This window comes from Pteropus vampyrus, unplaced genomic scaffold, assembly GCF_000151845.1.
Source record: "Pteropus vampyrus isolate Shadow unplaced genomic scaffold, Pvam_2.0 Scaffold5, whole genome shotgun sequence".
Lineage (NCBI taxonomy): Eukaryota > Metazoa > Chordata > Mammalia > Chiroptera > Pteropodidae > Pteropus > Pteropus vampyrus.
The window spans coordinates 17,147,294-17,174,482 of NW_011888786.1; the positions used below are offsets into that span (position 1 = coordinate 17,147,294).

At 41.2% G+C, this 27,189-nt stretch overlaps 2 protein-coding genes across 10 annotated transcripts in view; one reads left to right on the top strand and one right to left on the bottom strand.

Annotated features, from left to right (window-relative positions):
* Window positions 1-4,426, top strand: part of CUNH4orf19 (chromosome unknown C4orf19 homolog) — a 72,129-nt gene extending 67,703 nt beyond the window's left edge. For 7 of the 9 annotated variants that reach the window (XM_011365597.2, XM_011365603.2, XM_011365611.2 and 4 more), the window contains 2 exons: window positions 1,792-1,845; window positions 2,721-4,426. In XM_011365597.2, coding sequence (XP_011363899.1) covers window positions 1,814-1,845; window positions 2,721-3,651 — 963 coding nt within the window. In that variant the 5' untranslated portion in view covers window positions 1,792-1,813 and the 3' untranslated portion in view covers window positions 3,652-4,426. Of the gene's footprint in view, window positions 1-1,010; window positions 1,076-1,791; window positions 1,846-2,720 lie in introns of all 9 variants that reach the window. The other 2 variants (XM_023534304.1, XM_023534309.1) reach the window with 1 other exon arrangement.
* An 11,614-nt stretch (window positions 4,427-16,040) lies between these two features.
* The window catches only part of RELL1 (RELT like 1), a 53,749-nt gene continuing 42,600 nt past the window's right edge, over window positions 16,041-27,189 (bottom strand). Inside the window, exon 7 of the mRNA XM_011365622.2 lies at window positions 16,041-18,174. The gene's annotated coding sequence lies outside the window, so the exon portion shown is untranslated. The remainder of the gene's footprint in view (window positions 18,175-27,189) is intronic.

The following is a 27,189-nucleotide window of genomic DNA, read 5'->3' on the forward strand; positions in this document are numbered from 1 at the left end:
CAGAGGCTAGAAACAAAATCCTGGGCTTTGGAAATTGGGTAATTTAATCGAGAGTGCTGTGTGAATTTGGGCCTCAGCTATTTAACCTGTGAATGGGGATAATGATATACCTTAGTACATGGTGTTGTTGGGGACGTTGAAGAACACAAAGGTTGAACATGCAGATTACTGGCTAAGCCCTAATGATTTCCCTGTCTGTGGAACTTCTGTTGCACTTGGGGTTTATGTCTTTCAATTGTGCCACAGTTAATAGAAATACACCATTTGGCCCTTATGCCAGAAACAAGTATTAGTTTGTATTATTAACGCTCTTGTTTATATGTATATGTCTTGGCAACCATACATCTTTCTTAGGTGCAAGACTTTTGTCTTTTTTTTAAGCATGCTGTATCCAAATGGGGCTGAGTAATAAGTATACACTTATTATGAATATTAAGTCGCATAGTCCCCAACAACGCCATGTCCTAGGTATATCATTATCCCTATTTACAGGTGAAATCGCTGAGGCCCAAAGTCACACAACCAGTTAAGAGGCAGAGCTAGGCAAATCCTCCCATCTCAAATCTTCAAATCTATAATCACATCTGCAAAAATTTTTTTCTTCTTCTTTTTGGCCGTATGAAGAAGTAGCGTTCACAAGTTTCAGAGATTAGGATATGGATATCTTGGGGTGGGGGGACATTTTTCATCCCTCCCCACAGGAGGTGACTTGTGGATTTGATTTATTAATGTAAACCTAGTCCCCTGTACCCAACCAACCAGTCTCCATGGGTAAAAGCTTATGACCTAGCATCCTGGGAAATTCATCCATGACCGAAAGAAGGCAGGAGAGAGCACAGGGGAGGCAGTGACACAGCCAGCAGTGAGCGATTTCTTTCTCTTCCGAGTGCACACGTCTTATAGAGACAGAGGGCCTGGGGCTTGAGTTTATGTTATTGGCTTGTCTTTTTAAAGGTTATAGATATTAGAAATGGGGAACAACTTAAACATTCTTCCACACTCATTTTTAGGATTTTCAGAGGAAAGACCAGAACAGTGTGGTCAGTTTTACATGAAGAGAAGATTTATTCAGAGGGCAAGTATCAGGGGGAAAAAAATGCAACCTTGGGAAAGGGTAGGAGACAGTAGGCAGGTGGGAAATGAAAAAGCACAGACTGGGGTCCACTGGCCACCAGGAAGCCGGAGAGGGCACGTTCAAGACGATGGGGGTTCAGGAAATTTAGCCAGGATGGGTCCAATGATAGGAAAGACAAAGCAGGAACAGTTTAGTCCAAGTGAAGCTTGTGATGATAACTCCGGCTGTCACCTCCTCAGGTCAATAACGTGGAACACATAAACCAGCTACCTTATCCTGATGTCCTTTAAGATAGTAGATAATTCTCTGGCAAGGAAGCTTCCTGCTCTGCACAGTGGCTGCACCCCGGTTAGGTCCCCGTGTCCCTTGGAGAAGGCAATGGAGTAGAATATATAGAGATCCTTTTTAGTCCCACCGTTCTCTCCCTAGCCTTCTTCAGCCTGTATTTTCTCATTTGCAAAATGAAGATGGCATATATAATTCCCAGGGTAGAAGAAAGGGTCTGGCACAGAAACAAGTATCAATGAATGTTTGAGAACTCTGAATCGCTGATTTTTGATACACAAAGGCACTCCAGTTCCTCCCCAACCCACATTACCTTTTTTTGCCAAGAATTGTGACTACTAACTTTGACTATCTAGGAAAGATAAAGCAAACTTAATTTCTGTTAACATGTCATTCACTATGTTTTCTCCTTTTTACACTTTCTTTTCCAGATGGTAACAAAAAATAATCCAGATGGGGTGCAAGTGCTGTAAAATGATACAAAGGTAAAGTTGAAAAAAATACCTCACTCGAATGGAGGATTCATAATTACTCGGAGGCACTTTTAAAGGCCCTGCATGGGTTCAGCGCCTTTATCCAGCTTGGGGCATGACCAGCATTGCCAGGAAATTAAGAGTTTGAAACTCCTTTGATATATAAGAGGACATGTGGCCTAGATTTTAAACTGCATCTGAAATGGCATCACTGAAAATAAATTGCCATGGTCACACATGTGCTTTTAATTTTGTGCAGATTTGATTTTATAAAACTTTGGGTAATAAGAATAGAATTGTACATAAAAGGGAAAAAATTAACTGATGATTTTGCTTCCTTAACAAATAAAATTATCTTTATTTTTCTAGTTCTATTCCATACACATATATGTATATTTTTATCCATATATATACTCACACACATACACATATATATATATTACTCCACTTATATCATAATGTGATCTTAGGCTTTATTCAAACAACACTTACTGTATTTTTCATGCTAGTCCAGACATTTATTATTTTGATGACTGTGTAATTTTCTATTGAAGGGATGTACCATCAGTACTTATTTCTCTCTTATTGGACTTTCATTTTTTGTTTGTTTGTTTCTAAATTCCATGAACCACTTTGTAGTTTACCTTCTTCCCAAACTCTTGGATTTTTTCTTAAGATCTAATTTCAGTGGTAGAACATTTTTACACCAACTGTATCTGTTTGATTAAGACACACATATAAGCTTTAAAAGAGTAATCACCAAAAGTAAGAAGAAACAGAACCTGTAACAGAAAGTATTAATAATGAAAATTAGTGATGAATAGAGTTATTAATAAACAAAGTTAATGAATAATTAACCTGACTGATCTTCGTTATTCTCACCCCAGCTATCTCTTCGATCCAGTTCAAGTGTCCTCCCCTGGCTATGTCAACGAAGTAAACAGCTACAAGTTAGATGAAGATGGCACTGTTAAGTTAAAAGGCAAACAGAGCAGCGAAGTCCTGGTGCATAAAAATGACCTTCAGAGTGAGAGCTTGCAGAGGACTGTGAGCAGAAGCAGAACAGCGGGTCCGGGTCCGCAGGAACCCTGCTTGTCTCACCAAGGACCGCTCCCTCAAGGGGACTCGGGAGGGGGACACTGTGTGGAGAAGACTAGCAGCACCGTCAATGGCGTTGGCCCCACTGCCGCTCTGCAGCCCACGGGGGATCCTGGGCCCTACCCGGGTGGCCGAGGTTCCTGGGCCAGTACCTCGAACAGCATGCACCCGACCCAACCCGTCCTCGATGGAGGGGGCGCCAGGGGACAGGACTGTGAGCTGCAGGCCTCGGGAGAGACCCGAGTCGTCCGAAATGGAGACCCCCGAGTCCCTTCCGAGGTAGAATGCCCTGCCGTGGAAGTACCAGAGCACGTCCTCCAGATACCAGCCCCGGACTACTTGCAACATTGGGGCGCAGCTGCAGACCACGTGGACCGTGAAGAAAAGGATTGCCTTGTCAAGAGCCATGCCGAGGGGGCGCCGCTGGAGGGAGTGCGCCCCGGGGTGGGGGAGCAGGGCTGGAATGCGCCCTTCTCCATGCAGCGAAGCTGGGATTCATTAAACGAGGCCGTGGCGACAGAAGTCCTTAGTGTCTACTTTAAAGAAGAGGATCCTGCCCAGGCCGTGACTGCGACCGATTCGAGAAACGGGTGGGAGGACGCCCGCGGCTCCGCCGGAGGCGGCAGCGCGGACACCGCGGACGAGGACGCGGCGGTGGCGGAAGCCCTCGCGGCTTTAGAAGCGGCGACTGCGGGAGAAGATGTGGACGAGGCGGATTAGGGGAGCGGCTCTGCTCAGGCGAAGGGGCTAATGTCACGCGGGCCGCTTCTGGATGCGTTTGCCCGCAGACGCTGAGCCCATCCTCGGCAGCGCGCACCGGTGCGGCCTTACCAGTTGTTTACAGCCAGCGTCTGTGCTGATGGTAGTGACAGCCAGTGCCGCGCCGCTTGCTAAATACTGAGAGCATCCCCGTGGAGATGGGCTGTATCACTCAGGACAGGAGAACAAAACTCAGACTAGGCCGCGGAGCCGGTGTCTAGAATTAACCAACCTACAGATGTTCTTGAGAATGCTCTGACATCCCAGCACTTAATCCCGGAGCATCGACTCGCAGGACATTCTCTTTGTCAATTCTTTATCTTGCCTTTGAGAGCCAAACGTTGGACCCAACCCGGAAGAGGTAACTACCCCCACTTAAAGTGCCTATTGTGTCCACACCAGAGCATTGCTTACCTTCAGGGACAATCACCCAGGGAACTAATAACTAACCACTTGTTTGACAGCAAGTTCAGCAGCTTTCAGGGTGGAGCAGAAGCCGCTAGTAAACAAATGGTTAGTCATTAGCTGTGATATTAAGACACCTTGACCTTAACTTTTTTACATTATTACTTTTTAAATCTCCTTTGGGATTGGGGAAGCCAGCCAAAATAATTCCTAAAACTGCTTGTTTCATATTCGGGTTTGAAGTTCATGACATTTGGAACAGCAAAGAGATATATGGAGCGTTTTATGCCATTTAATTTCTGATTCTGATTAAAATATTACAACACATGCAGCTGCCTGTCTTTTCTCAATGGTGGTTCTGATATTCCCGGTGTCAGCGGCCCACGATGTTTCTTTCGATTTGAAGAGCTAGATGACTATATATCACAGTTGAGGAAGAGACTAGGTCTGTTTGCCAAGAATGGATTTGGCTCTCTGTCCCTAGGGTCCAAACTCTTGACACCGTGACTCCATGTTTCTTAAGGATGAGCAAGCCTTCTCTAGGGTTCGGCCTCCCATTTTATAAAAACAGGGACAGCCATTCCACATGGCTCAATGGAGAATTTATAGGATGATCAAGACTATCTAGAAAAATGAAAATATGGAAGATTTATAGTGTTTCATAACAGGCCCTGAAATCTGACCTTGTTTTGATTTCTAGCTTTACCATGTGACCTTGGGCAAGTAATGTATCCCTTCTATTTGCCCATCTGTTAAGAGAATAATAATAGTACATACTTGTAAAGATTAAACAAGATTACGCAAGTACTGAGCACAACTCAACTCTAATACCGTGAAGTATCTGTAATCACTGCATAAAACATGACTTCTGAGGCTTCTAGTGTCTTTAAGGATGACACCCTAACAAATGCTTAACAGGCATATGTTACCCTGGGTTTGTTTGGTGACAAGCCATCTCTACATACAAGGTTACTCAGAGCCCTTAAAAGATAAACTGTTATCTCAGAAGCTAAGCAGTGTTGGGCCTGGTTAGTACTTGGATGGGAGACCACCTAGGAAGACCAGGTGCTGTAGGTGTTGTTAATTGCATTGTAGGTGTGTTTGCTATTGTATTTAGTACACCAAATGTTTAATATTTCAGAGTGTTTCCTTCCAACAATTTTCCAAGTGTATCTGCTGGGATTAGGTTCCACTGCATATGATAAATGATTCATAAAAATAGAGATTTATTTACTTCTTACATAAAAGAAGTCTGGCAGTAGCATTTCGGGCTGGTGTTGTTCTGTGGTATCTGTGACACATGCTCCTTCTGTCATCTTGGCTTCTTTCTCAAGGTTACTCAAGAAGTTCAAAATGGCTGCTGGGGCTCCAGTCATTAGGTTTGCTTTCCATGTAGGAAAAAAGAATAAAGGGTCAGAAGATCTCACTCTCTCTCTATTAAGGACCTCCCGGAAGTATAATTCAGCCCTTCTACTCACATACCTCATTGGTCAACATCTGGTCACTTGGCCACATCTAGCTGATAAGAAAGGCTAAGAAAACTTATCTCTCTAGTTGTGTACATGGCTCTCCCAAATGAGTTTAGGATTCTGTTACTCAGAAGGGAGAGGTGGACATTGAGTTTTGAAGTGGTCAGCTTACAGTCCTTACCACGTCAAGTCCTCAAAACACAAAAGCCTGGGATAGAGCCAGTGTACAAGAGCTTGAAAGACTGTATTCACATTTAGTTTAACACAGAAGGGGTTTAAGCCTTTGGTCCAAGGGAAGGAGGACTGGACCTCTACAGCCATCTCAACTTCCCGCTGGTATCTTTAAAACAGAAGGATGAAAGAAGAAAATTCAGACAAGAGGTGTATGTGAGGTATTAGTGCAGACAAATCTCTTTCCCTTGCACAGAAATACACTCTGCATTTAACCATCTATATATCATTTTATATTTCAGGACTGCTGCAAATATTTCACCATGATTAACAGCTCACCTAAGCGGTAATGATTCTTTTGGGGCAAATAATTGCTTCAAAAGGGTTAACAGATGACCAAGAATTTCAAGTTGTTGTTTTTTCCAATCAATCCTGGCCCCTTTTGTCTTTACCCAATATCCAGACTCCACCAAAGGGTGTCACAGGAATGTCAATATCTTTAGGTTGAAAAGAAACTCCAGAAGTTAGCTTTATCCACCAGGTTGTCTAGCAGCTGTCTGAGCATCTTGCTCTGTGTAGCATCTTCTTTCTGGAGCCTGGTATCACCTCTTATCAGAAAAGTGATGCTGACAGTTGTGAGACTTTTCAAACATTCTGGACAATTTGAAAGCACAGATGCACTCTGCATGTAAGGTACTGGCTGTGATTAGGAGCAGACATCACAGTCCATGTCCTTAGCAAATTGTATCATGCGGATATTAATCATGTGAAATCTTGATTTTGATTCAAGATTATATCTATATTACATATTGGGTTTTTGAGCTAAGAAGTTACATTTCACTTTTTACTGGGGGAAGCTGAACTATCATAAATATGAAGGTAAATATTTTTCTCTGGCTTCTAAGGCAGATAGTGGCAAATTGTTACGACTGTCAAACCAGATCCCCAAAAGAATGAAGAGGATTTGAGGTTTCCTAGTGCACACCCATTTGTCCATGCTCAGTAGTTCTTGGCCATTTACCTTTTCCCTCTTTCTGCTTCACTCTGCCTCTGACCCAAAGGGTAAGTAAGTTTCTCTCTTCTCTTCTAAACCTCTATCAGTGTCTCCAAGCAGGAAGCCTTAGGAAGGATGAAGGAGGCACCAAACGTAAGTAATTGAGCAAAAATCTGACTTCCTTGGTTCTGTCATCTGTGCGCAGACACAGGAACGTGGCCTCCGGTCTTAGGCTTGGACTCTGTTTTTCCCTCTCCAGATTAAACCTCATTCATTTTAAAAGCCTCTACTTGGGAAATAATGATAATGAAACAAATAAGCTGACATCTGCTTTTTCATGCTAAGTGCTTTCCCTGTTGATTTATGGAAAAAATAAGTTGCTCACTTACTAACTCTGTAAGTTTCTTTAGTGTCTAAGGTTATAGCAGAAATATCTAAACAGCCTGACTTTTGAAGTACCCTCAGCTACTTTAAGAAACAACAGTTTAGGCAAAACCATTAAATATGCTGATTACAGCTGATTGAAGTCAGTTGCTTGGAGCTATCAGCAATTTTTTTTTCCAACTAAAGCAACTAATAAACAAGTGCCTTTTACCTAGATCTAGGGTAGTGTGTGGCACAAAGTGGGAACTCAATACATTATTCCTTGAGCAAAGAGCAAGGTTCTTCACAGGACAGTTGAGGAAACGTCGTGCAACTAAGATTCTGAATGCTAATTATGAGATTGTGCTATATTATAAAGGCATAAATGCAAGCTGCAGGAGCACAAGTCTATATGAACTTGAGACACAAGAAGTTACATTTATTATTCATGGTCTCCACTCTCAGACTGCCCCGTTCCGTTTAAACAGCGAGGTTTTCTAGGGGTCTGTGGACAAAGCAGAATTTAAGCAGCCAGCGAAGGTTTGGTCTCTCATCAGACCACATTACCTCGAGGGCCTTAATCCCACACTGAGATCAAGAAACTTAAGAAAACCAATGTTTGAGGCCAAGCAGTGGGAATCTTGGCTGACCACATTTTTCAGTCATCTTAAACTCAATCTTTAAAATCCTCACAACGAAAGAAAAGATGCATATCTGTGCAGTGAGACACAGATGTTGCTTTTCTCTCAGCTCCTAATGGTAGGAAAAATACATGAGGATGGCTTGTATAGACACCTGCAGCCCAGCGCCATGACCTCTGGGTGCCCGTGGCTGGCACTTCACACATGCGCCTCTTTCATCCCCATAAACCCAGGGCGGAATTATCCTGTGTCTCTTGCTGACAGTATGACCTTGGGTTTCAGTTTCTTACTTTTTCCAAGCCTCAGTTTCTTCATCTGTAAAATGAGGGTCATTCCTACCTCCCAAAGTTGAGATCAGATGTTCTTAAATTTCAAGGTGATTTTTACTTTTTTTTTTTTAAAGTCCTCTGGGCCTCACTTCTCAGAGATTAGAAGTCAGTAGGTCTTGCGCAGGCTGCCGGCAGCTGCAGAGGTGATGTGAGTGACCCTCCAGGCACATGTGGAGAGACACTAAGACTGTAGCAGGAATTGCCCCATCTTTTTGACCTTCCACCAGTTATCAATGAAAAGTTTTGCCCTCTTACCCCTAATAGAAGTATGTTTACAAATACATTTACTGTCTTCTTGTATTCATATGTCATATAAATAGAGCAATATAATAGAGCAATATAAAGATGAGATAACAATTAAATATTAGAGTTTTTAATATTTTCTCTCCACATGCCCGGGTTATGTGAAACCTACTTTGAAAACTACTGATTTAGAAGCTCAAATGAACTATTTTTAAAAAGCACTTTGTAAATAGACAAATACTGGTCTAACATTTTTGACAGCATATGCAAAACATATGCATGTGAGTTATACACTTGGAATATGAGCAAACGTGGAAATGCACACTAATAGCACTCATCTACTGTTCACCCTCACCTCACCCTTTGAACTTGACTTTTAGGAGAATTTTATATTTTCTGCTTTTAAGCATTTTTGGAATAGTTAATATAAAATTAGAGTAAAATATAACAAGAGACAAGTAGGGAGACAAAGAATTATACTTACCTCCCTCATCAAAACTATACATTCCAAACTAATATTAGTGAGACAGATGATGGACAGGCTGATTAGAATATTTGTTTAGTCTAGACCTTGCTATTTTAAAAAGCAAAACCATAAAAATTTCTTTTGACATCAGTTACCGACCTTTAAAGAAATCCCAAAAGTATTATTTTCAGGGTAAAAGAAAATTTTTTTTCATCCTTTTCTTTCTCCAAAATGGTTTTAAATCTATGGAGAATAGTGCATGTAAACCTTGATACTTAAATAAACCAAGGAAGATTTCACAGGTCAAGAGGGTCAATGGCCTCTTCTCATTAATGAACATGCTCTCCCTGTCTTAAATGTTGATGCTTAGAAAAGAATCAGAAGTTTTAAATTAATCATTTATGAAGCCAAAGATCATGGGCTCTAAGATTTTCATGATATAAGCCATTAGACAGGAGGAAAATCTAGAACTGTTAAAAGTTTATAGGGGAAAAAATTCATAACAAGAAAAACATTTGCAAAGACACCAGTTCAAGATAATTTGCCAAATAGTACAATTATTGATATATAATTCTTATTCAGTAACAATTTCTGGGGCCTACCAAGTTATGGTTTTTGGTGTTTAATAGTGCAAATGTGGCTTAACTTTTTTTAAAAAAAACTAACACTTGTTAAGCATTTAGTATAATGCATCATCTCACTTAAGTCTCCTGTGATCCTATAAGTTATGATATGATCACCCCAATTCACAAATGGGGAAGTGGAGGCTCAAAAAGCTCTGTATATCATTCACGCTCCCACAACCAGTCAGTGGCAGAATCTCAACTGAATCCAGATTGAACAACAGGCTGTTCCTTTTAAGGAAAACATAATACAGCTTCTCCGTGGCGACAGACACATTGCCATCAGACAAAAAGGGCTGAACCAAAATACGACATATCTAAGTAGAGAAAGGCTTCGGTTTCTGTTATTTCAGGGAACTCAACAATCACAACAAAAGGAATTCTGAGATCTGAAAGGTGAGAGAACTTTAGAAAAGAGTGATGAAGATAAGTACAATTTAGTTTGGGAAAAGTGAAGTTACACATATTGGCAACTGGGAAAGACTGGTTCCGAGGAAGATTTTAAGACAGAATTGAAGAATTATAGTCAAGGCCTGTAAATCTCTGACATTGTCTACTATTAATGGTACTTGTGCTTTCGCAAGGATCATAGGACCACGAATTTATTATCCTACAAAAATTGGAGCCGTGGGCCATCCATGCTTTTCCTCAGTTTTGTCACCTATAAAGCAGAAGTGATAGCCACACCCCACAATGGGCTATAGTGAAACTTATATCGATACAGAGTATAAAGTGGTTAGCACATATCCAGTATGAGGTAAATAATAAATGTGAGGTGTGATTTTATTACTCAATAAAAATCATTTCATATTGGACCGCCATTTATGAGTAGCATGCAATACTTTTTTTAATAACCAAATTTTGATTGCTATGACCACCAAAAGCTCTCTGAACCACTTCTAATATTAAACAATTTCTAAACTAGGTAAGTCCTTTTCTACCTACATTATCAACAATCATCTCAAAACAAAAATACATCTTGGGAGCATTCAAATTTAATATATTTAAAATTCTCATTGTTATTTATTTTCATTATTTTTATCATGTAACCTTCATAGGACACATAGTCATTTATGTTTAGTTACAATTTTAAGTCATATTGCATTTAAAATGAATATGTGATCTATTTTTTTCCTCCAAATAAGCTTTTATAAAATAAGATGCATTTGTAATGTAAGACCAAAACCTTAGGTTTGGCAGGTTGGATTGGTTATTTTAGAGGGGTGGTTTGGTTTGGTGTTTTGAGTTGATCAGCATTAAGATATTTATTCATAACAAACCCATAAATTTTGCAACTTGGGTATAATGTTACAATTCTAAGATCATTTTATTCTGAGCTAGATTAACTTGCAGATAAAAAATAATCAACCTCTTTTTAAACCCACTGAGATGACTATACTAAGTTCATATCTTATCATAAGAGTGATAAATAAGACAGAATAACAGCCTGAATAAACAAAGAATTTGCTCCTTATAGATCTGGGTCCATTCAACATCAGGACAGTGAGATCATTGTCTCATTTAAGGTATGTGACCTGGGTGGTGCCAGGAGAATCTCGGGCTCAGGAGATAATTACAGTTCTTTCTTGTACCTGTTTCCCCCACCCCTACCCCAGGTCCATCTTCTAATGTTAAGCAATGTGAATGTAGCAGAAACATCAAACGCTGACTCTCAAATGGCCAAACTCCCATCATTCTATCATTTCTTTTACAAAAGACAGTCAGAACTTGGCAGCTCTGAGACAGCACACTGAATGAGCCCTGACAGTACCCAGTTCTGTGCTAAGTGCATTACATGCCCAAATTCATACGATCCTCACACCCACCTTAAGAGGCACATAATTTCTTGACTCTATAGTTAGAAGATTGAGCTTCAAAGAATTTAAGGTCATGGATGGCCAATGGCACCTGAATGTCAAAGCTGTGCTCTCATGGGATAATCATGAGCCTTATGGCAAATTAAGGAAAGATGATGGAAGGGAGGTTATCTGAGGCAATGAAGGGGAGAAGGTATGCAAGAGTGTCTCAGAACAGAAGCCCCGCCATGGCTAGGCCCCCTGGCTACAGATCCAAGGCGGCTGCGGTGATCTCAGCTGTAGGGCTGAAGCCAGGGCGTCACTACCCATGCGGCTCTGTAACTCCTTATGTATCTTCTTTTCTGCGAATCACTGCATTAGTCATGGGGTTTTGTTGTTGTTGCTGCAAGTGACAGAAACTCAACCCAAACTAAGTAGGACATAAGAGGAATGTCCTTGGAATGTTCATGAAACCAGGAAGGGCAGCTGAGCCTCAGGCAGCCTGGGGCATGAAAGCAACCAGAACTACCTCTCTTCCCTCGGCATGTTCTCTTCCTTTCTTCAAACGGCTTCCTCTTCGTGGCAGGAAACATGGCCCCACCAGTCCTGAGCCTGTCGCTTTAGCCACCAGAGAGAGAAACCACTTTCTCCAGCCCCAGCTGGCAAACATCCCAGGTAGGGGCTCCACTGGGCAAGGTCACAGGTGGGTAATGTGCCACCTCAGTCGTGTCTAGCTGCAGTCAGGGGAGCAAGGCATGTGGCTGGGTTCTAAGAGGGTGGAAGAGTTCTCCGAAGAAAGTAGGCATCATATCCAGAAGGGAGAGGTGCTGAGCTGATGGACTCTCAGCTGTCCCCGGCACGCACTGCCTCTTCATTCTCAAGTCCTTTTTTTACCCCTATGCCTCTGCCTCCTCAACACTCTGACCCTCCTCCTCTCCGTGGCTCTTCCATGAAGCTTTGGACTCTAACCATGGTTCGGCTTCCAAGCAAGAAATTACTGGCTCGACTCAACCCCTGGACAAAGCTATGTGTGCGGGGCTACTTCACAGGCCATCTTGATCAGCTGTGGAGGGGCACGCAGACCCTGTACCAAGTTACCAAGTAAGGCTGTTGACAATGGCGGTGCCCTGGGTCAGGTAGCCATGCAGAATATGGCAGGCAGATAACTTTTCTCACCCTTAAAAACCCGGTGAGATAGGTCATCTTTGAGATAAGGACATTATAGTTCAGAAAGATAAAGGAATTTTCCCAATATCACACAGCAGTGAGTGGCAGCCAGTATTCAAACTCAAAGGCAAAAGGCTGGGCTACTGCTTAAGGACCATACTGCTTCTCATAGTCACGTCACTTCTATGACAGGATTCAGGGCATGGGGTTTCCTCAAAATGGAGCTCAATCGTTTCTACTGGCATCCCTGGTAACACCTGTAGGGTCACAAGCTCCCAGTTAAGAAACTTGGGTTTCTGATGAGAAAAAATTAAAAACTGCCAGGGTCAGAAAATGGGTTAGGAAGAACCCAAACTTGAATTTTTACTCCCATAAAATAGCTTATAATATTCTTTTGTTTTTAAAGGTGGACTTTTGTTTATTTATTCACTCAGCAAATAATCGTGATCACTTTCTGAGCGCCAGGTTCTGAAATTAGATACAGCACCACAGCAAAAGGCCAAGCCGTGTTCCGTGCAGTTCTCTCATTCGGCCAGCAGAGGGAGGAAGTGCCAGCTCTGGGAGGCGGACTACCGCACGTCTGGAAACCAGCTGAATCGCGTGGACAGCGACACCAGCTGGAACGACACAGAGTGCAAGAGACGAATCGTTAAGTGTCCTTCCAGGTATTGGAGCTACAACGAAGGACCCCCAGGGAAATCTTGACACAGAGTGCAAAAGACGAATTGTTAAGTGTCCTTACAGGTATTTGGAGCTACAATGAAGGACCGACCCCCAGGGAAATCTGCGAACAGTTCTGAAGACCGGCCCTGGAAAGGTGAAGAGTTAACAAAGGAAGCCCTGGGTAGAATCAATCTGCCCCACAGACAAAAGGTCAGAGTCCCCAAGAATTGGCCAAGACCTCAGGTGTAAAACGCAGTCCCCTTTGACTACAACCAAGCCCTCTGGAAACAGCACTGAAGCATGAGACCTCACTTACTAGCTCCCATATTCCACTGTCCTCAGTGAGAGGGGAAGAAAGATCTCAGATGTCAAGATAGATTTGGGAAGGAAATGCAGAAGCTGAACTAACCCTTCAGGGCAGTGTTGCAAGTCTGGTGTTTTGTCTCCATGTAGAACGGAATGGCTGCAGGTGCTACACGACCACAGCAGGTCAATGGCTCACTGCTTCCCTAACAAGCTGAGAAAGACACCAAAGCAAAATAGGGACTCGGCCCCACCCATTCTGCATTACGCTTGTACTAGAGATGTCAAAAGGTTGATTCATTAAGAATAAAAACTGTCACCCTCAGTGACTCATTTTGACTATAAACTTGGGAGTTGGGATGATTTCCCTCGTGCAAACATTCTGGGTGTCTTCATTTTCATGAACTAAAAATTATAAAATTGGCTCTTCCACTTCCTTAGCATTAGCTGTTATTAATCATCTTGTTTTCAAGGCAAAAAGAAAATTCACAAGCAAAGTCCAACGAGGCACCACAAAGGGTGTATGTAAATTGAAAGGTTTGCTGTATGTAAATTGAAAAAATTTTAACCAGGATATGAAGGAAAGATGGAATGCAGATGATGACAAATGACTGTGTTAAAACTGAATCACATAACCACGCTGAAGGGGTGAGGAACAAAACAGTTGACCTAAATAACTTGGGCAAGCAGGGCTTTGACTGGTTTTACTCTAAGGCTAAAAACTAAAAGAACTGAACAAAACACTATTTGGTAAATTTGTTTCTCCCAAGGGTATATATTTCAACTACTTTATATGTATGCTACGGTTGAGCAAATACATAAAAAATTATAGATAATAAGAGCCATGTTTCTTGACCATAGGAGAAAAAGGTTACAAATAAGGAAAGTGGGAAGATTAGCATGAGCCCCGTGGAGCTAGATGGGGGTCAGAGCTATCGGTCTGGACTCATGCCTCTGTTTTAAAGATGCATATAGAATAAGTGAAAATGTGTGTACACACACTGCTTAGTAGTGTATGTGTGTGAGTATGAGTATGAGTGAGTGAGAGTGTGTGTGTGTGTGTGTGTGTGTGTGCGCGCGCGCGCGCTTACACATGTGGGGAGCCTGGAAGCAGCGAGGCCCCGGCACCAATGAGCATACCTAGTGCCCTGATCTTTATTTCTAAACACCATCTTCCAATAAAAGGAACCAGGGCTCCTTGATTGGCAGTTGATTCCAGGGCTGAGGCAAGGAAAACACAAGATGAGATGAGCCTGGAATATCTGGTGGTTTCGGAAAATAAGAAAGCAAAAGAGGGAATGGAAGAGAGGAAGGGAAGGAGGAAGGGGGAACTGGAGGAAGGAAGGATTAAAAGAAGGGTGGGAGAAATAAAGAAAATGGAGCCATATTGAAAGGACACAGGCACCAACCAGAGCTGGTACCACAGTAAAAACAGCTTCAGGAAAGATCTACCGATGGATGGTGTAGTGCGCTGTACCCCCTAAAAAGATATGTGGAAGTCCTGACTCTGGGTTCCTGTGCCTGCGACCTTATTTGGAATTAGGGTCTCTGCAAATGTAATCAAGATAAGATGAAGTCACCCTAGAATACAGTGTGCTTCCAATCCATTGACTAGTGTCCTCATGCGAAGGGGAGCAGAGGCGCACGCACAGGGAAGAAGTCTGTGAAGACAGAGGCAGAGACTGGCGTGACGTGACGACAAAGCAAGGAACACCGAGGATTGCCAGCGTCCCCCAGAAGCTAGGAGGGAAGCGTGGGGGGACAGCCTCTCCCTCGGGGACTTCAGAATGAACCAAGCCTGCAGACACCCGGATTTCAGGTCTAGCCTCCTAAACTGTGGAAGAATTTCTGTTGTTGTAGGCCACCCAGTGTGTGGTAATTTGTCATGGGAGCACTAATAAACTAATATGGGTGGTAAAATTAATGGGTGAAAGTTTAAGTAGAAATCGAATATTTGCCTCATCTCAAAGTATCCACCTCAAATACTTAGTTATAAAAGGAAAAGAGTGACTTGACCCAAATGAAACTTGACCCAACGATCAAGGCTGACATCACTAATAATACATATTGACACCATAGTCCCCTGATTTGATGCAGTGGGGAAGGCACATCCTCTCTACAGATCCTTTCCATAATGCAAAACCTTAATCTGATCAGACCCAGATGGCAAACCTCAGTCGAAGGGCATTTTACAAAATAACTGACTAGTAAACAACAAAAGTGTCAAAATCATGAAGCACAAGAAAAGACTGAAGGGCAACCACGGATCGGAAGAGACTAAGGGGGCCAACATACTAAATGCAACAGGGGATCCTGGAACAGGAAAAGGACACTAGTAAGACGATTAGTGGCATCAGGATAAAACTGTGGCTTAATTAGTAATAACATACCATGTTAATTTTCTAGTTTTGATCATTGTTCTGTGGTTACGTAAGATGTTAACATAAGAAGAAATGGGGTGAAGGGGATACAAGAATTCTTTGTACTGCTTTTGCAACTTTTCTATACATCCAAAACTATCTCCATTCTGGGAGATGGAGGGTGGGGAACGGTGTTACCTTGGGGGGAAAATCCAACAAGGAAAGTCAGCCAGATGATCACTGCACAATTCTGCCGTAAGAAGTTAGGCGCTGTAATATTAAGCTCCGTAAATTACGCTACCACTTTATACTTTCAAGGAACAAAGCGCCAACAACTGGACCATTCAAAAACAACACGCTGTGTTTAACGTTTTTATTTTTAACTCTGCTTTGGTAGTACAAAAGTCATAAAAGTACAAACCAGACAGTTAAAAACACACTTGACACTCAAAAGGGTGAAAAATTTCCTTTACAAATTTTTACATCAAGGTGGTAGCCAACTCGTTTATTACACCAGAAGTTACTCCATCATTAGTGTTTTATAGCGTAAGTTTGTTGTGGATCCCCAATCCTTCTGAAGAAGGAGGAAAAACGCAAAGCCTGTAAACATCAGTTGCTTTGGGAACACTTAAGAATTCTTATTAAATAACAGAAACCAGTAAAAAGCTTATGTGTTGAAAACATTGAATGCTTAACTTTTGGCATATTTGGAAGCTAGCCAGACAAAAACTGCTCAAGTAGTAGAAAACATTTAAAATGTACTCTTGGTATAAATACAATTTTAAATATTTTTGAGTATTCTCTTGCCTATTGTATTGCTATTTTTAAAAGTGCTCTGACCTGAATAAAATTTAAAAATAATTAAAGCTGAAGAATTTTATCCCTATTTTGGGGGCATAGCTTTTAAATGAACAAAAAATATGATTTTTTTTTAACTAAAAACTTTTGGTCTAGAATATATATATATGTATATATACACATATATATACATATATATACATATATGTATATATATGTATACACACACACACACATACATAATTTACACTAATACACATCCCCAGAATTCCTATTATTGCTACTTTCTGGATCTTGGTGAAATTTATTTCCATACTGACTTCCTCTATGCTCCAATCCACCATGTATGTGTGTGTGTGTGTGTGTGTGTGTGTACATATACATATATATATATATCTTTTAATTAGTTGTCAGTAAAAATTCACATGAAATTAAACCTACCATTCATTCAAAAGGTTAAAAACTTTTAGTTTGATGCCAGAAACAGAACAGAATGAGTATATTTACAGTAAATACTTTAAAGTACATTTTAATGGAAATCATCTTTTGGGAGTCAAATGAGAAATCTGCCCTTTCTCTCTGAAATAAAAGAAGTGCCCCGGGCACCACAGCAACACTGACCAGGAAGCAAGTCTCAGAGATGCCCTGTGAGTGGACCCTTCACCCCTTGGCCCAGATCGACCATAAATGTACTATGATCTTTGCCTCGACATTCTTTCAGGTGTTTCATAAAGTGTAAGGATTAAAAAAAAAAAAAAAAAGGCAGAGTTTTCCAAGCCCAAAGGGTAAATAACCACCAAGAAACTTTTAAAAGTAACGAGCATTAGTTACAAGAAAACCCACTGGAGAAGATGCCAGGCTCATCTTGCTCTGGAGTAGAGAGTTTTTGTTTTGTTTTGACCTTGGGGTTGTCACAACAAGAATTTTCTTTGTTTTTATGACTTTAAATCATTTCCCCCTTTATTCAACGGACTAAAGAATTGCTTAGTTCAAGTTAAAATAAAAAAAAAATTAAAAACACAATATTTTATAAGTGACCTAAGAGTGGCATGGTGGTAGCAGACGTCGACACTGAATTTTTGGTCTCAGAATCCAAAATCTGCCAGCTGGCTCCATCTGGCTCTGTGATCTCTTGGGGGATCAGTTTCTCGGGGTCAGACTAGGTTATCTTCAAGGGCCTTTCACCACTGAAGAGTTCTCTTTATCTTTTGTAACAGTTAAACTGTAAGAGGATCTTCTTACAACCAGTAGTAAAATAGGAGTAAGGGCTGGGAGAGCAGAAGCAGTGTGCACACGTGCACACACACACACACACACACCTCGACAGCATCGGCACAGACTTGCACATGAACAGTTCCACTGAACACAGTGATCACACTGAGAAAACCGTAGTGAGTACGTTAAGGCCAGGGATGGCGGATGGGCAGGGGTAGTGGCCAAAAGTGGTGGGGAAGATAAAAAATTAGCTCTTTTCTTCCCTGGAAATGTAATAAATTTTTCAACAGACTTTTTTAAAACCAAAACTTGTTTCAGAGCCAACTGAATTCTGTATCCTGCATAGCAACAATATTCCCTTTTAGCTTTTATCCCAGACTCCACAAGAGAAATCGTATAAAAGATAAAAAATATTCCGTAGGCAACTTCGTATCTCGTAAGTTCTCAGTCTTTTAGAACTCTTCAGATAAAGTTGTTCCTGAAAGAGAAATCAAAAAAGGTAAAGCTTTATAGAAGGTAAACATAATATCTCACATTAATCTGCCTGAATATTTAAAAACAGAGAAATTATAATCTGTCCTCACCCAGTCCAACCCCATCCTACAACATTCTTCCCCCACTACATGCTTCTTCTAGAATGCAATCTAAAGAAATTCAAGTACCACAACTTCAAAAGGACCTCATTATCAAGGTTTTATAAATGAAGAAAGAATAGAATTTGAGAACCATAATGGACTAAGGGTGGACATTCTCCCTGTGAGTCATGTATCACCTCTTGGGACAGTGTTCTCTAACTCCTCAGCCACATTCTGGCAAGTGAACACGCTCAGCCACAAGGAATCTTATACGTAGTATCAGGTAAGGTGTTTTTCCCAAGCCACACCAAACAGAGTTAACTAAGGATCTCCCTCGAGCACACAGGGCACCTTGGCCAGGATCTCACTGAGCAAGTAAGAGCATAATGACGAAATGATCGATCTTGGGTCTTCGTTGAACCTCAAGGGCTGTGCATGGTATTAACAGTTCTCTCTTTTCTAAAACTTCTTTTGTTTTGATTTTTTTACAAGTCTCATCTAAGTGACAGACAGTTAGATACTCTTTTACTTTCCTGTTTTGAAGGCTGAGATAACCCAAGACAGGACTAAAATTCCAGAGCTGCCTGTGTATGTTGAAACATACACACGAAGCAGGCCAACCTACATCAGGTTAAAGAAGAAAACATTCTGTTGTCTGTCACAAGTGTTTGTCTATAAATGCTAACCAAAAACAGAGATGGAACTAAATTACAAAAATATAGAGAAATAGCAAAAGTTGAGAGATATCTTAAGTATTACTTTGTACTTATTTTGTAGCTCATCCTTTAAGATATACAGTCTACTATTATCCATATTACCCTACTGTCACTCTGTAATTTATAATATTCATAGTGGTTATGAGAGAGATTCACCAAACTAAAAAGGTTGGGTAAAGGACCCTTAGCTAAAAAGGAAATAAAACATTGTCCCCCAAAGCAGCACAGATCAAGTTATTAATTATAAATAAAATAAGTCATTCCCCACACTGCACTGCTACAGCCTAGCATGGCTAGACTACAAATGTGAACTGTAAAAGTGAACATAGTCAAGTCTGGGAATACTTTCAATTGAGAGTCAGTTAATATGGAAGATGCTAGCAGGGAAAAAGGTAGAAAGGCAAGAGGTGGAGAATTTTTTTTAAAAAAATGGTCCTAAGAAAAAAGTAAAATAACAAGAGAGATTTTTCCCAGTAAAACTTCAAACTAGGCCATTATCTAGAAAATAGGTATTCAACTATTTTTATATCTCCTCTTGTTATCATCTGCTCCCTTAGACCCAGACCTCTTTGCAACAAGGAAACCAAGGTCAAGGGTGAGGGATGTCAGGCTGGGAATGTAACGTTTCATCACAGTAAGAGTTTTCATTCCAACATAGAATTTCCTCTGTATAGTTATTTGCACAAATTTGACCAACTTTAAGGAGCAGGCGTGCCAGATCCAGGGCTGGGCTAGGAATGGGGGAGTCTGGAGCCAGAGGCCTGTTTTCAAATTCAGACCCCTATGACTAGCTATTGAAGCTTGGCCCTCTGTAGCACTTCCTCATAGGATTATTAGGGGCTTTACATAAGATGATATATGTACAGTGCTTGAGATAAAGCCAAGCAGTCAGTATGCGCTCAAGGATTAGCTCTTGGGATTCATTATCATCATCCAAACAATCAATTGGCTTTCTTCAACAGCTGCCTTCTGTAAAACTACACTGAACACAGTGTCTTTGAGAGAAAAAGTGAGAAATACAAATTATTGCTTAAAGCCCTCACTATTAATACCAGAAACTAAGCCAAAAAAAAAAAAAAAAAAAAAAAAGGCAGGGGAGCAAATGGGTAGGGGGAATTAACCTTTTTTAAAGTTCTATTAAAAGCTCTATTAACAACACTGATTTGCAGTTCGGGGCTCACTCTCGCCACGAACACACACTTATTAACAGGCAGTATTTTACCAGCTCAGCAGCTCTCAATTTCCACGTAAGTATCTGTCTTATCAAGATGACAATGCAGTGGGGGAAAAAAAGACACCAATACTCTCTGTGGCTTGTAAATTTTCAGCTGTGGCCTTGATTCTGGGACAGTGTCACGGTGCATTTTGCGCACTGTTACATTTCTTCTCATTTCATTCTACAGTTGTGAACATATCTATACCGATAAACACGGACTTTAAATAGGATTTCTTTACCACAGCACATTAATGTTAAAAGGTGCCTTCCAGATGGTCACAGCAGTCGGAAACCAGGAGGGGCCTGGCAGAAAGGCGAGGGGAGAGCTAGCGGCACTGGACGGGACGGGCAGGAATCAGGCCACAAGCCATCACTCTCGGTTCCCATCGCCACGGGATCCCCCCCCCCCCCCGCCATGTTTAACAAGCCTGACGCTCTCTTTTGGGCACATTTGGTGATCACAGTCTTATACAAGTGAATACTCAGGCTGGAAGAAATGAAACAAAACTTCCATATATTGAAAAGATAATTCAGAAAGTCCATGTATGCCCATTTCTCTCAGAAGACTGATGGAGATTTAGAACCTCAGAAAAGATTTATCTGGAACGAATAAAGGAAGTTTATGGCTTACCTCACAATTCTAATGATAAAGATAAAGCCCTGATTTCATTGCTAAGTTATGATCCCACAGAAGCCACACATCCAGCCATCCCTCCTTATCCAAGACCCCCAGTAGATGTCTGAAACCACGGAGAGTACCAAACTCTATCTCCATGGACTATGTTTTTTCCTACACACACGTGTCTATGATAAAGTTTAATTTATAAATTAGGCACAGTGAGATAAACAAGGGTTACTCGAACACAAGCAGTGCGATACCGCGACAGTCCACCTGATAACCGAGACAACCACTAAGTGACCAGGGGACGGGGAGCTCATACAGCGTGGAGATGCTAGACAAAGGGATGGTTCATGTTCCGGGCGGAATGGAGCAGACGGCATGAGATTTCATCCCTCTGCTCAGAAAGACTCACAATTTAAAATTTGTGAATTGTTTATTTCTGGAATTTTCCACTCAGTGTTTTTGGACCATGATCGATGGCGGGTAATTGAAACTGTGGAAAGTGAAACTTTGGATAAGGGGGGCACTACTGTGTCTTGGATCCTTGTTAAAAAGGATTCTCTAGAAAAAAGAATCTGGTCCCTTTAAAAATTAGAAATGTTTTAAAACACTAGAAACCTAAGCAGGTGAACAGATAATGAGCACTAAGACCTCGAAGCACAGGGTGTTAAGGAAACATCTGATTACTAAGAACAGTAGCGGACATTTACAGAGTGCTTCCATGGGCCAGGCCCTGCCATGCTAAGCATACTAGATTCAGTAACTCAATCTTCCCAGTGGTTCCACAGATCAATAATGATTCCCATTTTCTTAGGAGAAGACTGAGGCTTATGAGTTCAATAATGTACCAAGGCCACACAATAATAGTTTAAAACCAGCGATTCTACGCCAGGCAGGCTGACCTGGATGCCCACACCGTCGCCCCCACAATGCACTGCCACCACAATCACTACAGAGATGTCAGAGGGTCAATCGCTGGTCAGCAAGAGGGAGGAGCCCTGGGGTGGACTCTGCCTAGGGGGATATGTGCAGGGACAAGAGAGCTTGCTTTGCTGGCAATTCAAACAAAACAAAACAATAACCTTCGTTCCCATGTTGTCTAAATTCCAGGAATACTGACAAATATGTTTCATACTCTCTTCTGTGCACAGAACAAGGCTGAGGAAAAATAATTTAGAACATCACAGTGATGACAGCAAAGTATGTTTTTAGGTCCACCCAAAACTCTCAGATTACATCCATAAATGTTTTGGAACTATTCCCAAAAACAAAGAACAAATAGGGCATTTCTTTTTATAAATTTCTATTAGTCATCAGTTTCAACAAAAAAAGGGGGGTGTACTTACATATATATGTTGTATAAGCATAGAATAATCCTGAAAGGAGATAGAGAATCCCAATATATGTGGCCCCTCTTGGGAAGGGGGACTGGGAGATGTGTGTGTGGTGGAGAAGGAGGGGTGTAGATACTGTGAAGCTTATATTTCGTTAAGACCTACACAGTTACTGTGTGCATGTCTTATTTTTCAATTTTCTAAAAATGATTCAATTTCAAGTACTTTTAACATTTGATACCTTGGAAGCAATGAAGAGATTGAACAATCAGGAAACCCAAGTCCAGGCTCTGGGATTAACTCCCAGCATGACCTTGAACAACATGACCTTGAACAGAGTAGGGCCTCCCTACTCTGAAACCAGGGAGCCAAGAGCGTGGAGAGGAAAATCTACTATAAAAACTAGAACAGAAACCCCAGGAGAGCATGGCCCTTGTCTGTCCATCCACAGTGCTGCATCCCTAAGGCCTGGCACATAGTAGGGGCTCAGTGAATACGAGATGTAATTGTACCTGAATTGACCTGAACCACAGCTCCTCTGAAATCTCAGAGCATAGTCTACCTGTAAGGAAAGAGAATGGCTCACGAACTTGGACCTGATCCAACACACAGCTCTAACAGACAAATAACATCGGAAGGTCCCCACAGGAGACCAAGATCACCCTGCCTGGCAAAGGCTGATGTCAAAATGATCGCTACTGTGAGCGAAACTGAATAAGGATTTTTCTCCCTTGTTGGAGAAAGCAAAGCTCCCTCGAACTTCAAAGCCCACCGAGCATGTTAGCTCCAAGGTGTGGATTCTTCCCCACCTACAGCCTCTCACTGGGAAAAATTACTCCCTCTGAGCCTGGTTCTTCACCCATAACTCACAAGGCTGCAGTTTCTTTCTATAAATTTATACACTATCACCCCTTTAAGACCAGCGAATCAAATGAAGGGGTTTCCATTCAAGATCGTTTTGCTTTTTATATAAATATATGTATTTTCCCCTGAAAAATATACAAGCTACAGAGAAAAATATTAAAACTTACTAGTGGTACCTGCCGTATCTCACCATCTTCTCCCTCCCTGGAGAGTTAATAAAAGTGTGACTGCAAATAAAGCATTGTAACTTCCGCGAAGCCCCACAGGGACCCTCTGTCAAACTGCCTGTCACAGAGTTCAGCAGAAAGTGTATTGCCTCAACGTTAGAGAAAATGACACCAAAGGTCACCAAAGCTGACCTTGTGATTGGTCAAGATGCTCTGGAGGGAAGACACATGACCCATGAAATCGTCTTGGCAAAAAGGAGCAGAGCAGAGCCCCAGCAGGGTGGCATAGTTGAGTGCAGAATACTTCCCAGTCCTTCCTACCTCTTAATTTAAACCATCCTCTTATCTTTACAATGAAAGAAACAAGTCAGCAGAACTTTTCAACTGCCTTGTACTAATTCTGGTTCCACCTCCAGTGAGAGAGGAATGGTTATTTCTACCGTCCTCTTAACATAGACAGGAAAATCGCCCAAATTCCTAAGGGATTTGCCAACTATCTATTTCCAAGATGCTGTAAGAGACCAAAGCTCTAATGTTCTAAAAAAGGAAAAAGGGATTCACAGAACCCAAAGCTGATGCTTGAAGAATGAGTTAATAAATAACTAAGGCCACCAAGAATAAGATGAAAATTATTGATAATACTAAAAATTTAGTAATTACTAACTCTGTGCCAAGAACTGAGTTAAGGACTTCCCATATACATTATGGCACGTAACTCCAGTAACAACCTCATTTTAAAGATGAAGAACCTGAGATTTTGAGGGGTTAAATAACTTGCCTAAAACCACTGGTAATTAGTGGCACAGTTAAAATTAAACTTAAGCAGTTTAAAACTCAGCTTTTAATCACTAAAATAAATTACTTAAATAAGAATTAATAGAACAGTTTCAATAACAAAACAATTTAAAATAAAGACCAGTGATAATGAAGACAAGGCAATGGCATATGCACGCTGAAAGCAATTTGATTTATTTAACTTTGAAGAACAAAAGCTTATTCTTCTAAGAAGAAATCAAAACACATTTTCTGTGGAAAAAAGAAACCATTTTAACTGCATTGCCAAAATAAATCAGGCAGAGGGCAAGTCAGATCTAACTACTCAGGCCAAGGGAAAAGGGTGAAAAGTATAAGGGCAAGAGGAGACAAACAACTAATTTTTTCAAAAAGAGAAAGAAATCCTGCCTGAGTTTTGATATTGTTCTGTTTAGGGCACTAAGTCTAGTTCCTAGTATCAACCACCTAATTAAAAAAAGAAAGAAAGAAACCTAACAAATGAGTAGCTATGCATCTGAATATCTGAATCAATTCTACAGTAAAACAGTAAAACAAGGCACTCCTTGTTTAAACTATTTGGCTAAAAATCCAAATTTAAACAAAAGCATTTTTCAAAAAAAAAAAAAAAAACGACAACTCTAAAAACTATTAGACTTAAAAAAGACACATAATACTCCTGTCCTACGTACTTTATTAGCCACATTTTAGAGTAAATCTTTCGATTCAGTCCAGAGCAAGAGATTAGGGCCCAGAAGGAAAAGTTTCAGGATTTCTCTATTTGGAAAATCAAGTCATGTTAAATATCCCAAACATACTCCTTCTGGGGATGAGAAATCTAAGGCTAGCAAGAAAAATTTTAATGAATACATAATTTTTTAAAAATGTTAACGAATAGTCCCTTCCCTCCTTTTTTAGAGTTCGTGCTCTGCCGGGGTCATTGGACATGGCCACTCAACAGATGCCAACCCCAGGAGGCTCTCACCATATGTCCTGCTTTCCCTGGACCCAGCTGAGTGGCAAAGGCTGTGACTCTTGAAGCCAGGCTGCCTGGGTTGGACTCTCAACGCCATCACACGCTTACTGGTAACTCTAAACAAGTTGCTTAACTTTCTGTGCTTAAGATCTTCATCTGCAAAATGGGATGCTAACTAGTTCCTACCCGTCACTGCTGTGAGGATTAAATCCATTAATACATGGAACATGCCTTTCAAAGCATGCCTGGTACATCGTAAATACTCAATAAGCAGTAGACATTATGATTAAATTGCTCGATGACTCATGAGCATTCATGATAATATCCTCTCTCTGTTTCAGTTTGTTTGAAAATTTCCATAATAAAAATTTTTATTTTAACTTCAAAATTAATTACAAGATGAAGGCTCATTCGTGTGCTGATGTGGATGGCACGACACACTATGACTACCCTCTACTGAGAGCCAGATACATGCCAGACACTCCCTTGACACTTGCCTTAATCATTAATTTAATATCCTATTTCATAGTCAAAGAAACGGAGAATAGGGGCAGTTAAGTACAATTTCCAACTGGTAAAGTAAGGGTGCAAGTGCATGTCTTCTAATTAAATTTAATGCTCTTTTATAAAATCCTGGTGGATGACTATGTACTTTGCAAGGAATATCAAATTTAAACCAGTTAGATGTGGTCAGGACTTCAGATGACTAGATCTGATTCCTATAGTCAGACAAAAGACAGATTTTGGAGCAAGAAAACCAGCTAAGCAATCCTAATTCTTTAATCTTCCCAAATCTTGAGTTCTTCCCTCCGGTCAGTAGTGGCCAAATCCAGCCAAAGGACATTAGCGGGGCCCTAATCGGCCAAGTCTTGCACTTCCTGCCTGACAGTGAGCATTATCTTCTTCCGGGTCTGCTCCATCTCCATCTGGACACAGGGCCAGCTTGATGACGCATACTCAGACTGTCACTACCACCCACGCTTTCTTTGCAGCTAAAAAGGCTGGGCCTTCCTCACCTTAGACTTGAATAGCCAAATGCTTCTCTTTGCAGACAGACTTTAACCTGAATCCTTCTCTAATTTACCAGGGTCACTCAGGATTCCAATTCTAACACCTAACATACCATCTACACTTTCCAATAAAACTTTCTGCAGTGATGAAATGTTTTGCATCTGCTCTGTCCAGTATGCAGACCCTGTGGCCCTCTGTGGCTGCTGAACATTTGAAATGTGATTAGGGCAACTGCAGAACTAAAGTTTTAATTAACTTAAATTTAAGTAGCCACAGGTGACTCGAGGCTACCATATTAGACCAGGAAGTTCTAGATCACTGGTGGAAGCGTTCTCCCTTCATGGGTCCAGGCTGCCCCTTCATGAGCATCCTAGGATGGGAGAAGAGTGTAACTGGTCTGCTCTGTTTCTCTTCTTTAAAGAAAGGCTCTGTTCACCTCCTAAACTCAGGGGAAGGGGCCAGATCTCTCGGAAGGCAAGACTGAAGTAACTAGTGCTGGAAAGCTATCAGAGCCCCCCGTGTCTACACAATCAGGAGCACACTCTTCCAGATTACTTCCAGGTCATCCTCTGAGCCTGGGCGGATAACCAGAGAAGCTTCACTCAAAAACCACTTCTCTCACCCACTCAGCTATACCAACCAAAAGTGAATGAACAATTAATAACCAGCAGCACTGACTGAGCGTTTCTTACATGTCTGGTCCTGGGCCTCATGTGCCATCTCATGGAAATCTCATGCCACCCGCTTAGGCAGGGAGCACCATTTCCATTTTCCAGTGAGGCATGAAAAACCAAACACCTTGCCCAGGCCTCAGTGCTAGTGGGTGGCAAACCGGCATTTAAACCTGCTTTCCTGACTTCAGGGCTCAGATTAACACTGCTATTTCCAGGGGCCTTCAAGGACCCCACCATCCACTCTCTCGAGACCCACCCTCCCCTCTTATGCCTTAATGTTCAGGCTCTGACGGTTCTTTTATAGCTTTTGGAGCATGATCACTCCTGAGTCCTCACACTCATCCCTTTACATATAATAAAGGATGAATGCTACTCAAGCCAAGACAGGAAGAAAAGAATAAGATAAAAGCTAAGCCAATATTAAATTATTATAGGCTTTTTTTTTCTTTTAAGCAATAGCTCCCAAAATTAAAACTGCCAAACCAAGAAGCCTTCGCTTTGCTTTTAAATTGCTTCAAAATATTTGGAGGAAACAATAATATTCCTACTGAGAGTATTTTAGAACTA